The sequence below is a fragment of the Eleutherodactylus coqui genome, chromosome 5 (assembly GCF_035609145.1).
Source record: "Eleutherodactylus coqui strain aEleCoq1 chromosome 5, aEleCoq1.hap1, whole genome shotgun sequence".
NCBI classification, from domain to species: Eukaryota; Metazoa; Chordata; class Amphibia; order Anura; family Eleutherodactylidae; genus Eleutherodactylus; species Eleutherodactylus coqui.
In genome coordinates, this window is record NC_089841.1 from 16,422,841 (window position 1) to 16,436,517 (window position 13,677).

General features: G+C 46.1%; 2 protein-coding genes across 2 annotated transcripts in view; both read left to right on the forward strand.

Annotated features, from left to right (window-relative positions):
• LOC136628705 (zinc finger protein 665-like) overlaps positions 1-13,677 on the forward strand; it is an 841,644-nt gene that overhangs the window by 283,218 nt on the left and 544,749 nt on the right. The gene's annotated exons all lie outside the window — the stretch shown is intronic.
• The window catches only part of LOC136629019 (oocyte zinc finger protein XlCOF6-like), a 34,858-nt gene that overhangs the window by 54 nt on the left and 21,127 nt on the right, over positions 1-13,677 (forward strand). Inside the window, exons 2-4 of the mRNA XM_066605132.1 lie at positions 8,680-8,822; positions 9,088-9,264; positions 9,347-9,470. Coding sequence (XP_066461229.1) covers positions 8,745-8,822; positions 9,088-9,264; positions 9,347-9,470 — 379 coding nt within the window. The 5' untranslated portion in view covers positions 8,680-8,744. The remainder of the gene's footprint in view (positions 1-8,679; positions 8,823-9,087; positions 9,265-9,346; positions 9,471-13,677) is intronic.

The following is a 13,677-nucleotide window of genomic DNA, read 5'->3' on the forward strand; positions in this document are numbered from 1 at the left end:
CCCCTCATGTGGGGCCCGCTGGGGCCACTTATTATTAACCATTTGAGGCCCGGGACATTTCCGCTCTCTGGTTCCTCCAGTTTTCGGGCTCTGGAAGCTATAAATAGCCCTGGTTTAGTTCTATAAATTATCAGTGTTTTTTGTGGCTCCTGAGACGCTATTTTTATAGTTTGGGTGAATTTTGAGTGATAATCGTTGTGTGTAAATGGGCCCTAGAGACCCCTGTGGATCCCGATGAACTGCGCCCTCCTGAGGGACGCTTAGAAGCAACGCAATACGGAATCTCACTGAATCATTGACCCTCCTGAACCTTCTTATTTATTGGCATTCTTTATCTTGGTATCTTTCTATTCTTGCAGATAGAATATCAATGTGAGCTTTATCCTCTCCTCTGCTGTCTATAGACTAGACCCGTGTCCGGTATCCGGGATACTGTTTGTCTGCGGCTGGAAAGGGTCCTTATGATACCCCATTACAGGGTTTGTTTCGCTTGGCTGATGGGGCTCATCCTCTATCTCCGGCCCATGTTATTATTTTTGTTGTTGGCGGATCTATTTATTTGGTCTTTAGTAATGTTGTATTATGTCACCACCGGAAGTTAGGGGTGGCGGCATAATACAGCAGTTTTGACAAATGTTAGCTCCCCCAGCTTATGATTGGCTGGGGGCGTGTTTAATCTAGAGAGCCAGCAGCCTCAGTGAGCCGGCGGCCGGGATGCTGCACACTGCAACAGCAGGCATCTACCCAGTAGGATAGACAGGCTGGACTAGATGGACAATGTCTTCATTCGGCCTTACATACTATGTTACTATGTTACCCATGCTGCTACTTGAGCCTTGTACAGCGGCGCTGTAGCGGGTGGGCAGCAGTAGGTACAACACCACAGCGGCAGTGGTAGCAGCGATTGGAACACGCTGAGCTCTGGGGCTGTGTCATCAGAGGTCTTGGCCAGACAGTCGCAGCGCAGGAGGGCCTATGGTAGCACGCAGAGGGCCGGGGAACGACAGCTGTCGGGCGGTCAGGGAAATTATGGCCCGAGGTCCTTAGCAGCTGCACCTCCACACTCGGCCAGTGCCTAGTAGTGTCTCCGGCAGGCAAGGCAATCGGCCTAAATTGCTTTTTGCCAGCCCTGAAGGGAACCCTCTAGGCCAGATAAAGAGCAATACAGATGCTGCTAGCCCATCGGGAGCTAGGGGTGTGACAGGGGCGCTCCTCCATGGAAGCCTTATCAAACTCAAGATACAATAATATCTGGTCTTTCCTCTGTTTTGCTTGTCCAGGTCTTCTCGTTCATCAGATGAACTCGGGATTAACCTCTCACTATTTTATTTGTACTAATAACATTTTCAGAAAAATGGATTTAAAAATAGGATGAAAAAGCCCAAAGTGCACTAAAATGCTGCCAGCAACAACTGCAGCTCGGCCTGCAAAATACAAGGAATCCCCTGGGTCCTAAAGACAAATGGAAGCGTGTGAACATCTTAATTTAACCCCTTAAGGACATGCCCTTTTTTTCTTCATTTTCGGTTTTTCCTCCCCCTTTTGAGACCCATCGCTGTAGATGTCTGGCGGTTTGATTCTTGCGGGACGAGTTGTATTTTTCAATGTTACCATTTAATGTGCTGAAAAACGCTTAGAAAATTCTAAGTTTAGTGAAATGGAAAAAATAAATAAATTCCGCCATCTTTGGGCTCGTCTTGTTTTCTACAGCGTACATACTGTAACAAAACTAACCTGCCAGCTTTATTGTGGTTGTGTAGGTCAGTACGACTACTACTGTGATGGAGAGACCGCCAGAACGTCAGACATTGTGCTGTGCAGGGGCTAGCGTTTGTAACTTGTCAGGACCCTGGGAAAGCTGAATGACTTCAATCCCCCAACAAGTGCGGTGCTGTGATGTCAGTAACCCCCTCTCTCCCACCTGTATTTGTTAGGGTAGTATCAGCATGAAGATACTGAGTACCACTCCCCTAGCAGGGCTTCTGGCAGACACGCTGGGGCTGGAGGTCCTTTAATAGAGAATATGTAGTCGTGTGACGGTCCGGCCCGATGAATTATATCTTCAGAATCAGGCAGGCTCGCTGAACAAAACACATCTACACATGTTGTGGTAAGAGCTCAGTAACCCCTCAAACTGCGGGTCACCATACGTGGTTATATTTTACCCATCATGCTTGGTATATAAAAAAAAACCTAGTGATTATTAGGAAATGACAGTTCCAGTGTTTCTGCTGTAGCTCTGCTACATGTCATGTGCATGTCACAGACACAGCTTTGCTACATGACATGCACAGGGCACAGCTCTGCTACATGACATGCGCGGCACACAAAGGATCTGTGATGATGTCACTGTTATGTGACTCCGGCCTTCTCCCACACAGGTGACATCATCACTGGTTCTGTGAGCACAAGGCTGCTGACAGCATTTTAGCCTTTTACTCCGCACCTCTATACGAGCCAATCACCGTGAATCAGCCAAACCAAATAACTAATCACCGTGAATGCGTAAATCCAAACAACCAATCAGGTTGCGAATGGTGTGGAGTTGCGGAGTAAAAGGCTAATATGCCTGCTGACAGGCTCTGGGTTTTAAATATGCTTTAGGACCTGCGATAACATCACCATAATTTGATCAGGGGGCAGAGCTAAGTGCGAGTGGCTGATCACATGGCGGTGACATCATCAAAGGTCCTGTGAGCACAGCTGCTGTCATGCTTTGCATATTTCATGCTGTTGGTCCTGTGATGACATCACCAGCAGGGGGCGGAGCATTAGAAGCACCCACACACATACTCATGGACAAGTGGTCATTAGTAGTTTAAATAGATAAAATCATGACTAGAAATATGCCGCGCCTATATTCCCAATCGGAAGGCCCTCCACCGAGATAAAACCGAAATAGATAATTATGATTTTTCCACAGCCCGTACGAATCCAACCCTCCCTTCTCTGTATGACTTCAGAGGGGGTGGAGGGAAGTGTCTTCCGAGGAAACTTAAAGACTGGGGACTCACAGTGATGGCAGTCAGCTTACAGAGATACGCCCTCAGCATAAGGCTGTCCTATTCACTTCAGTGACTCTGCACGTAGTGGAACATTGGACCGACATTCAAATCCCGTATATTTCTTTTATTATCCCGTCCTGATGTGTATATGGCTGTAAATCCTCCTCCTCCCCTGCAACAATCTTTACTGGATATCTTTTGTACCAACCGGTGATGTCAGCGTGTGTATTGCACGCGGCATTGGAGAGCGCTGGAGCGCGTTAGTACAGATCAGGTGGTGATTTGTGCTTTCGGTCTACATGTGGCAGAAGCCCGGGAAAGCTGGATACAAATCAGCCGGTATTCTAAGCTTCCAATCACCGCTAGAGTGATCAATCAAGGCTCCACCGCGATGGCTGGTTGCAGCAAGTGCGCAAAGAATACTCCATCCATGAGTAATCGGAGACAGAGGTGGGATTGATGGGCATCGTCCCCTGCCCTCTCTCCTCCTGTACATGACCACTACGATACCAAATTTATATCTGCCGCGATCTTCTGACCGCCATAACACTTTTAGTTGTGCGAGGGCTCCTCTTTTTCATGGCGTCCTGTAGTTTCTGTTGGAATGTGTTTAATATGTACGTTTTGTTTATCACTTTTTATTGCTTTTTTTCTTAGAGACCAGGTGACCAAAAAAGCACATTTCAGGCATCCTTTTATTTATTCCCAGTGCAGAGTAAATAATGTGTTGCTTTGATGGAACATTTTAATAATTAGTAAAACTTTTTAAAACTAATTTTTACACTATACAGTGATCTGAATAACATTCTATTAAGCCACGCCATAAGCATGGCTTGATAGGCACTCTGCAATGACTTTCAGAAGGCCCCTGACTGCCATGGCAACTGCACGGCAACCCACAATTTTATCACGGGGGGCCAGTGTGGGACTCCCGAACATCGGTCATCAGAATTGACCGCGGCATTTAAAGGGTTAACAACTGAGATAAGCGTCGCAGCTTATTGGAGCTGTTATGGGAGGGTGTCTGCTGTAAGGAATAGCCGGCACCTGTGTTGTATAGAGCGAGATCGCCCCGCTATCTCCCTGCATACATACCGGAAGCCACAGGACGTAACTCTACATCCTGTAGCATTAAAGGGTTAATGGCACAGAAGCAATTTTTTTAAATATTGACTTTTTTAAACAGAAAAAAAAAGTTTATAAAGTTGGAAGCGCTGTAGTCCGACACGGAGAGTAAACTAAACGTCATTTTGACCTCGCAGTAATAAGAAAACTATTTTTTCAATTCTAAACAGCGGAAAGTAGTTTCACATGATTTTTTATATAAGTTTCTCCACTCATTACACGGCACATTACTTATCATTAAAAATAACAACTTACCACATAGAAACAGCCTGATGAAGGCTTGTATTATGATAAAGGGAACCTGCGAGGAGTCTTATACTCCCCGAACTACAGGCAGCATAATATCCTGACCGGCGCCCACATTACAGACATCTACAAATCAGAGGAAGCATGACAGCCACGCGAATATGAGCTGTATGAAGTGAGAGCTGAATCAAGTGTTTTATGCAGTCAATAACATCCATCTACCTTCTCTCTCAACGGGTACGTCTTTCTGCATGACCCCACTCCAAGCTGACCCCACTCCAAGCTGAACCTGCTCTGCTATTCCCCTCTGCCTAAATCATCCGTGCTTTTTGCACTGGGACCTGTGTATGTTGCCTTTTTCCTGTCTGCATTTGGTACGTTGTATTGGCTAAATGAAACTTTACTTTTAGTCACTTCTACCATCCACCTCCCCAATAGCATCTTCACCCATCGTTGTTGAGATAGTTGCCTTATCTAAGGAGAGCAATAAATCCTCCCATACCCCACCTTTTCGTCAGTAGGTTTGCAATGCTAAACTCAGCTGCCTAGTCAAATGGAACTCCCATCTGTTTCCTAGTTGTACCTTAACTTTGATTATAAAATCAGAGTAAGCATCATAGCCACGAGAATATAAGCTGTACGAAGTGTGAGCTGTATCAAGTGTTTTATGCAGTTTAAAAATGGCAGGAGACAGGTTGGCCACAAACTCTGCCTAAATGCCTTACATTTCAGAGCTATCACTAATGCAGTCACCTCCGTCCTCATCCTTGCTGTCAGTTTCAGAACCTTTTTCCAATGCCCACTGGTGCATTCTATTCACATCAGCCCCCCTCTCCTATCCTCACACATACACAGTTCAAATGCACTCTTTACTTTCTTACTAAGCATCAAACCCCTTAATGCCACTCACAAACACAACAGTCGCCCTCAAAAATCTTCTATCCATCTGCTAACCCTCGCTATCTTGCTGCTACTAGCAGCTGGGGATATCTCTCTCAATCCTAGTCCACCCTCCACTGCTCTTAACTATTACCCCCTACCTAACTCACTAAGAATACCCTCAAGCCCAACTGTTAGCCCATGCATGCCCTCCCCTGACTCCTATAAATATGCGCTCTGGAACGGCCAGTTAGAATGCAATAAACTCCCCACCATCCACGACTTTTTTTTACTGCTAAATCCCTAAACCTGCTAGCCCTAACAGAAACATGGACACAGTAGTCTGACACAGCCTTCCCTGCTGCACTGTCTTACAATAATGGCCTGCAGTTCTCCCATACCCCGAACTCAGATGGCAGGCGTGGTGGAGAAGTAGGTGCTCTTCTCTAGCCGAAATGTACCTACCAGGTCATTTCCTCCCCCCCCCCCCTTCCTGTAGCCTCACTCACTTTTCCATCATTTGAGGTAAATATGCTATGACTTTTCCGTCCGCTGTCCAAGCCAGTGGGAGTTATCTACCGCCTCCCAGGTACTCCTCGCCTGTTTCTTGACCACTTTGCTGCCTGGCTCCCCCACTTCCAATCCTGTGAAATTCCAGCCCTCATTTTAGGTGACTTTAACATCCCCACTAATGACCCTATCTCCCCATCTGCCTCCCAGCCTCAATCACTCACCTCCTCCCTTGGTCTCTCACAACTCACAGCCTCTCCCACTCAGAGGGATGGCAATACTCTGGATCTGGTCTTCCTCAGTCTCTGCTCTGTATCCCACTTCTCTAACTCCCCTCTCCCGCTCTCTGGTCATAACATCCTTTCCTTCTCTGTCAAGCTTCCTAATATCTCCCCAGATCCTCCTACCTACAGTACAGTTAGTTTACACCCCATACTTTGCAGAGTCCCTACAGTCTTTTCTATGCCCTATCTCTCTCCTCTTCTGCCCCAACCTGGCTGCCGCACATTACAACACCCCTCTCAAACATTCCCTGGATGAAACGGCACCCCCTGTGACCCAAGCCATCCGCTGCAGACCACGGCAACGTGATTCATCCGGCAGTGCTCTAGATGTGCTAAACGGCTGTGGGGAAGGTCGCAAATGTCCGCAGACTTTCTCTATTACAAATTCATGATCAGAACTTTCAACCTTGCCCCCTAGCATGCCAAACAAGTCTACTTCACCTCTCTCGTTTCCTCACTATATCTCAACCCTAAACCCCTCTTTGATGTCTTTTAGTCCCTTCTCAGCCCTAAACCATAGCCCCCCGTGATGGATCACATTCCCAAAGAGCTGGCTGCTTACTTGAAAAAGAAAAATCAACGACATCCAGCAGGAAATAACTTCCCAATCTCAAATTAGCCCCGACCCTAGTCTTGTCAGTAACAGCCCCTGCTCACTGTCTGTACTCAGACCAACGACAAAGGAAGAAGTTTCCAGATTGCTTTCCTCTGCTTATCCCACCACTTGCACTAGCGACCCTCTTCCTCTCCCCGGTCGTTATCTCCCATCTCACCACTATTTTCAACCTCTCTCTGACCTCTGGCATCTTTCCCTCTTCTTTCAAACACTTCATCATATCCTGTCTGCTAAAGAAACCGATTCTGGACTCTACTGATGCTGCCAACTACCAACCCATCTCCAACCTCCCCTTCATCTCCAAACTACTAGAACGCCTGGTTTACTCCCGTCTTATAAGCTATCTATCAGAAAACTCTCTTTTCGATCCTCTACAGTCTGGCTTCTGCCCCCAACACTTAACAGAAACTGCCCTTACAAAGGTGTCAAACGACCTCTGACAGCCAAATTGAGCGGTGACTATTCTCTATTGATCCTCCTCGATCTCTCTCCAGCATTTGACACTGTTGACCACAAACTCCTCATTATGCTTTGCTCCATCGGCCTAAAAAATACTGCTCTCTCCTAGTTCTCCTCCTACCTATCTGACTGCTCATTCAGTGTCTCATTTCCTGGCTTTACCTCCTCCCCTCTTCCCCTTGCTGTTGGGGTCCCCCAGGGCTCAGTCCTCAGCGCCCTCCTCTCCTTATCCCCTTTGCTGTTGGGGTCCCGCAGGGCTCGGCCCCCTCTTCTCCATCTACACAGCCCCCATTGGACAGACCATCAGGAAATTTGGCTTTCAGTACCATCTCTATGGTGATGACACCCAGTTATACACCTCCCTCCATGACATCTCCACACCTTTTCTCCAAAACCTCACCGACTGTCTGTGCGATGTATCTAACGCTATGTCCTCTCTCTACCTAAAACAGAAAATCAAATACAGAATTAAAAATTAAATTAAATCTTGTTATTTGTATAGTGCCAACTTATTCCACAGCGCTTTCAGGTAATTATTATTTATTACCCCCCACCAAGCTGGGTTCTCATTTTACCAACCTCGGAAGGATGAAAGGCTGAGTCAGCTACCTGAATCATGTGGGGATTGAACTTGCAACCTTCAGGTCGTAGGCGAGAGCTTACACTCTGCGCCACACGAGGCTCCTACAATTTAATTTAAACTCACTACCTTCATCCATAAAGCTCTCCATAGCATTGTGCCACCCTACATTGCCTCCCTCATCTCAATCCATCACCCACCCCTACGCTCTGCTAATGAAATCAGATTGAGTGCCACATTAATCCGAACCTTTCATTCCCACCCCCAAGACTTCTCCAGAGCAGCACTAGTCCTCTGGAACGCACTACCCAAAAGTATTTGCGCATTCCCTGATTTACAAAACTTCAGGTGTGCTCTGAAAATGCACCTCTTCCTATAAACCAAACCCCTCTGTACGCCCCTGATAACATGCTCCCTGTTCTAGTGACTGCAACCCCTGCTAGCCGCCATCAACCGTCCCTGGCAGTCACACCGATTCAGCCACCACACGGCTTAATGTCTGACCATTGTTTGTGTATAGCATCCCACACTCTCCACCTCACTATACCGTGCACATCTCCAGCCCCTTTACCTTCTGTATCACCCCATTATTTGTAGTATGTAAGCTGATTGGAGCAGGACCCTCACGCCTATTGTTTCCATCAATTGATTACTATATGTAACCGTAGTTTTTGTATTTTTGTACTTTTTGTCTTTCTGTATCCCCCTGTTTTTGTAAGCACTGGGGAATATGTTTGGCGCTATATAAATAAGTATAATTATTATTATTACAGTATGTTCTCTGGGACACTGCGGGGTTATACATGAAAAATTATCCAAAGACCAGCAAGGAATGTGGAGAAGAGTCATGGGGGCGGGTCCCTGCTGACCTGGTCACATTTGGTCTGCCTGTCAATATCTAACAATTGGGTATCATAAAACTCCTGACATCGGACTTACATGGATTTTATATAGACTTATCTTCTTTCCATTCAGGTTGTACAAAATAGAATACTCTGATGTCTTCCATATAACTTCATATTCCTGATTCACCATTCAGGATGGAGGAGGACAGAAAGAAGATGGTGAAACGTATAATAAATCTCACCCTAGAGATACTCTTCGAGCTTACTGGAGAGGTGAGAGATTCTGATGTCACATGACATCATTCTTCTATATGGTAATAACAGATGATGTCACTAGAGAGGGGAGAGATTCTAATGATGTCACATTACATCATTCTTATCTATGGTAATAACAGATGATGTCACTGGAGAGGGGAGAGATTCTGATGATGTCACATTACACCATACTTATCTATGGTAATGACTGATGATGTCACTGGAGAGGTGATGGACTCTGGAAATGTCTGTAGTGATTTTATTAATGCCTCCCCATATACAGGATTACACAGTAGTGAAGACCTCTAGTGATGGCTGTCGGGCCCCTGTGTGTGATGGATGGGGAAGAACCGTGAGCCCAATCTTGGGGCCCCCACCTTGCTCCCTGATACATGAGGACATCAATGTACAGAAGATTTTAGAACTCACCAACAAGATGATGGAGCTGCTGACTGGAGAGGTGACGCTGCAGGGAATGCTGGGACATTATACAGTAACAGCACTGGAGGCTTCTGGGTGATGACTGTATATTGTGTTGTCAGGTTCCTATAAGGTGTCAGGATGTCGCTGTCTATTTCTCCATGGAGGAGTGGGAGTATTTAGAAGGACACAAGGATCTGTACAAGGACGCCATGATGGAGACCCGCCAGCCACTCCCATCACCAGGTAATAGACAGGACTAAATGTTCATACACATCTTGCTGATACACTATTTATATCCTGGTTGTATCTTTTTTTTAAACATTGAATTTTTATTGGCATTTCCAAAATATACAACATTTGAGATTGACATGCGGTAATTACGTTATTTGTTCTAGAACATTGCATATAACATCGTGTGTGTGTGTGGGGGGGGGGGGGATAGGGAGGGGGAGGAGGGAGGGGAAAGAGATAAGGACAATAGGAGAGTTTATAAACTAAATTTCAAAGGTATCATGAACATTTGCAATTACATTTAGACGATAGTTATCCAGTTCTTTTATACTGTTCTTTTTTTGGGTTTCCTGAAAACTAAAAATTGCCTTCAGGTAAGGCGTTATCCTAGTCCATCGAATTTCGCAACATCACATATTAACACATCAGCATCACTATCCAGGCCTCTCCCTAGGTGCGTAGAGTTCAGCGTCACACCACTTCTCCGGTGGAGAGGACAGGGCGGGAGAGGCAGGCGGAGCTCTGGGGGGATAGTATTTGTATTCGCTTAATCAAATCCCATCGGCATTTTTGTTATCTGGAGCCATACTGCCCAGTCTTTCCTGAATTGGGCCAGAGTGTTTTTTTGGTGGGCTATCTGGTTGTATCTTTTGATCTTATAGGTCTTACATGGTGACATTTTTCTTAATCTCTTGGATGTTTTTTTTTCCAATTCAACCTTTTATTGAATATTTCATATTATTACTATTCACAAAATTTAGAGAAACATTGTTATTTGAAAATTGATCAACTCTCAGTATTACTGACACCATATGAGAGGTATGGCCTCCGGCGAGGGTCCTCTTCTCAACAGCTCTTGGTTATCATTAGAGATGAGCGAGTATACTCGCTAAAGGCAATTGCTCGAGCGAGCATTGCCTTTAGCGAGTATCTCCCCCGCTCGAGACTGCAGGTGCCGGCGGGGGGGAGCAGTGAGTAGCAGGAGGGAGCGGGGGGGGGGGGGAGAGAGGGAGACAGAGATCTCCCCTCCGTTCCTCCCTGCTCTCCCCCTGCAGCTCCGTGCCCGCTGCTGGCACCCGAACCTGCAGTCTTGAGCGGGGGAGATACTCGCTAAAGGCAATGCTCGCTCGAGCAATTGCCTTTAGCGAGTATACTCGCTCATCTATAGTTATCATTAATTAAACAGAGAATATATTACTAGAAAATCACTTGGATATGCAAAACCTTTACGGTGTTATTCCATTTTAGAGTGACACACATCAGATTTACAAAATTTGGCCTGCTCATTAAGGAGCAAATGGGCTTGGTCACTAAGGGGTTAAGCTTACAGTTAACCGCTGACACCTTTGGTAGGAAACCCAGATTTCCCTCAGGGAGACATGGGACTACCGTTGTTGGATAGGCTGGGACTCTGGCTGCCGAGAGTGCGCGACCTAACAGGAGAGGAGGACTTGTCCTCATTGAGCTCAATCCTAGGGGAGGGGTGGCCTTTGCCTGGTGCGTGGTACCAATACTTACAGATATGCCACTTCATTCGGGCACTTGGATCCTTGTCTGACCTGACTGAACCACTTACCCCTTTCGAGGAGCTCTGTGTTAGCTAGCGTCGTTCAGGGAGTGAGATCTCCGTAGTCTATTCTATTCTGGTGGCTGGGGGGGCAGGACTTGGGAGGTAAGATTCAGAGAGCTTGGGAAAAGGAACTGGGACGTTCCTTCTCTGGTGATGAGTGGGCTAGGTCCTTGCTCCTGACTTACAAGTTGTCAGCTACAGGTTCCCACTAACAGCTGAATTACAAATTGCTCACAAGGTGGTATCGCACCCTGGCACGACTATCAAGGTTCCATCAGGGCACATCTGACCTGTGCTGGAAATGCTGAAAAGGTAGAGGCACATTTACGCACATTTGGTGGTCATGCCGACTAGTCTCTAGCCTTTGGAAGGAGATTGAAGACCTATACAACACCCTGAACCGGGTCTCGTCATTTTCTCCCGAAATTGCTATGTTGTCGGTCCTGCTGGGGTCCATTGCCACTAATAAAAGGAACATTCTACGGTTCTTTATTATAGCCATAAGAGTAGTGATCGCTTGGTTCTGGAGGTCCCAGTCCTCCCCGTCACCTTTGAGTTGGGTGTTGGCGTTAGATGAAATTGGCCGCATGGAAGAGATGCAAGCTCGAAATGACGACAAATACTCAATTTATTGTGCTGCCTGGGAGGGGTGGCTGGAATTCCGCAAGTCGGCTGGGTTTGAGCAGTGGTTGGCAAATGGGGTTCGGCCTACTCATCAGTAAGGCCGGGATGATCTGACAATACTGACACTGATATGAGGTTTCTTTCTTTCTTTTTTTTTTTTTTTGCATTCACTCTTTTCTCTTTGTCCTTCTTTTCTATCTTCTCATTCCTCCCTTCCCACTTCCACTATCTAGCTACACCCCTCTCTTTTCCCCCCCCCCCCTTCCTTTCCCTTTGTTTCCCATGCATCTTACCCTAATCTCCATGGGGGATCTCCCTCAGGGACCAATTTGTGTTTTTGGTTTGTTCTTTCCCTTTATTTTTTATGTATAAATCCTTTTCTTTTTCTTCTCCTGGAGGCGATTTAGCCTCCACATGTTTGAGATTAGTTTACCAAGAGTTTATGGATGTTCAATTTGGAAGAGTTAAAAAGAATAGGCTGGTTATGAATATAATGACAAGCTCAGTCTTTTGAAAATATATTATTCCGTTTAACTGTGTTTCAACAACGTACGATTCTATCACGCAAGAATATAGTGATTAGACATACATGACATATAGATATTGATTGTACAAAAACAATACAAATATGGGAAATGAAGTCAATAATTCCATCTGTACTGTAATGTTGCAATAAAAACATTTTGACATAAAAAATAGTCCTGCTCCAGCTGGTGACTTTGATGGTCTGATATGTTTCTTGGCTAAAGCTTCTGAAATATAGGATTTAAGAGCCTCATGCTCCCGAACCGATAGAATAAATATGGCCCCCATAGAGATGGGGCTACCCGGAACAAGGTCAATCCCACAATCCCATTCGCCGTGTGGAGGCAATCCCTTAGAAAGCTTCTTGGAGAACACCTCTTGAAAATCCTGTTAATAGTCTGGAATACTAATAGTTGGATGATCCTGACAGAACCCTTCCCACCAAACCAGCTCCAGCGTAGTCCAATCGAACTAAGGATTGTGAGTCGTTAGCCACGGCAATCCCAGAACGATATCCACGGACATCTTCTCCATGACCAGGAATGAAATAACCTCCGAGTGTAATGCGCCCACCATGAACCGAAGTTCTGGTGTCCTCCAACGCACTACCCCAGATGACAGAGGAGTTGCATCAATACTGGTAAAGTGGATCGGCAAACCTAATGCAGTAAAACTTGACAAGAGTGGTCTTACAAACTGCAAATGGATAAGGTTCACGGCTGACCCAGAATCTATAAATGCCTGTCCCACCCTGTGAAAAGCCTTGTAAGACACACTACAAGGTACCAGTAATTTAGGGAGTATCTGACCTTCTACATGACCCACCCGACAGTCACCTAGGAGCTGAAGTTTTCCTGCTTCTTCAGTAGTTGCCTTTCCTGGCAGGATGCGATGCGATGACCAGCCTTGCCGCAGTAAAAGCAGAGTTGCCTAGAAACTCGGAAGCGCCTCCACTCTCCATGACTCAATCGGTCCACTTCCATACCATCATCTACGGAAGTTGGGCACTGGGTTACAGACTATAGAAGTCGCCAGAAACTTGACACCACGTTCTTGATGGACCTCTAGCTTAGCATCCCTTCTAAACCTGAGTCTACGGTCCGCTCTGACTGTCAATTCCATAGCCTGATTCAAGGTGGATGGTGACGGATGGGACAGCAATAGATCTTTTACAGCGTCAGTCAGGCCAACCAGAATACTGCCTAAAACTAGAGCAATATTCTTCTGACTGGCGTCCCTGGCGTAGGGCCAACAACTTACTAACTGCATAACCCGCTCGATCGGGTTCATCAAAAATATTCCCAAGCTCAAGGAAAAAAAGATTCTATCTACTTCAGACAAGCGGAATCAGACGGTAAAGAATAGGCCCATGACTGAGGCCCTTCTCTGAGCAACAACATAACAATCCCCACCTGTTGGGACTCTGACCGAGAGGAACGAGGCCGCAAGCGGAAAAACAACTTACAAGCCTCCCAGAAGACAGAATTTTTTTCCAGTCCC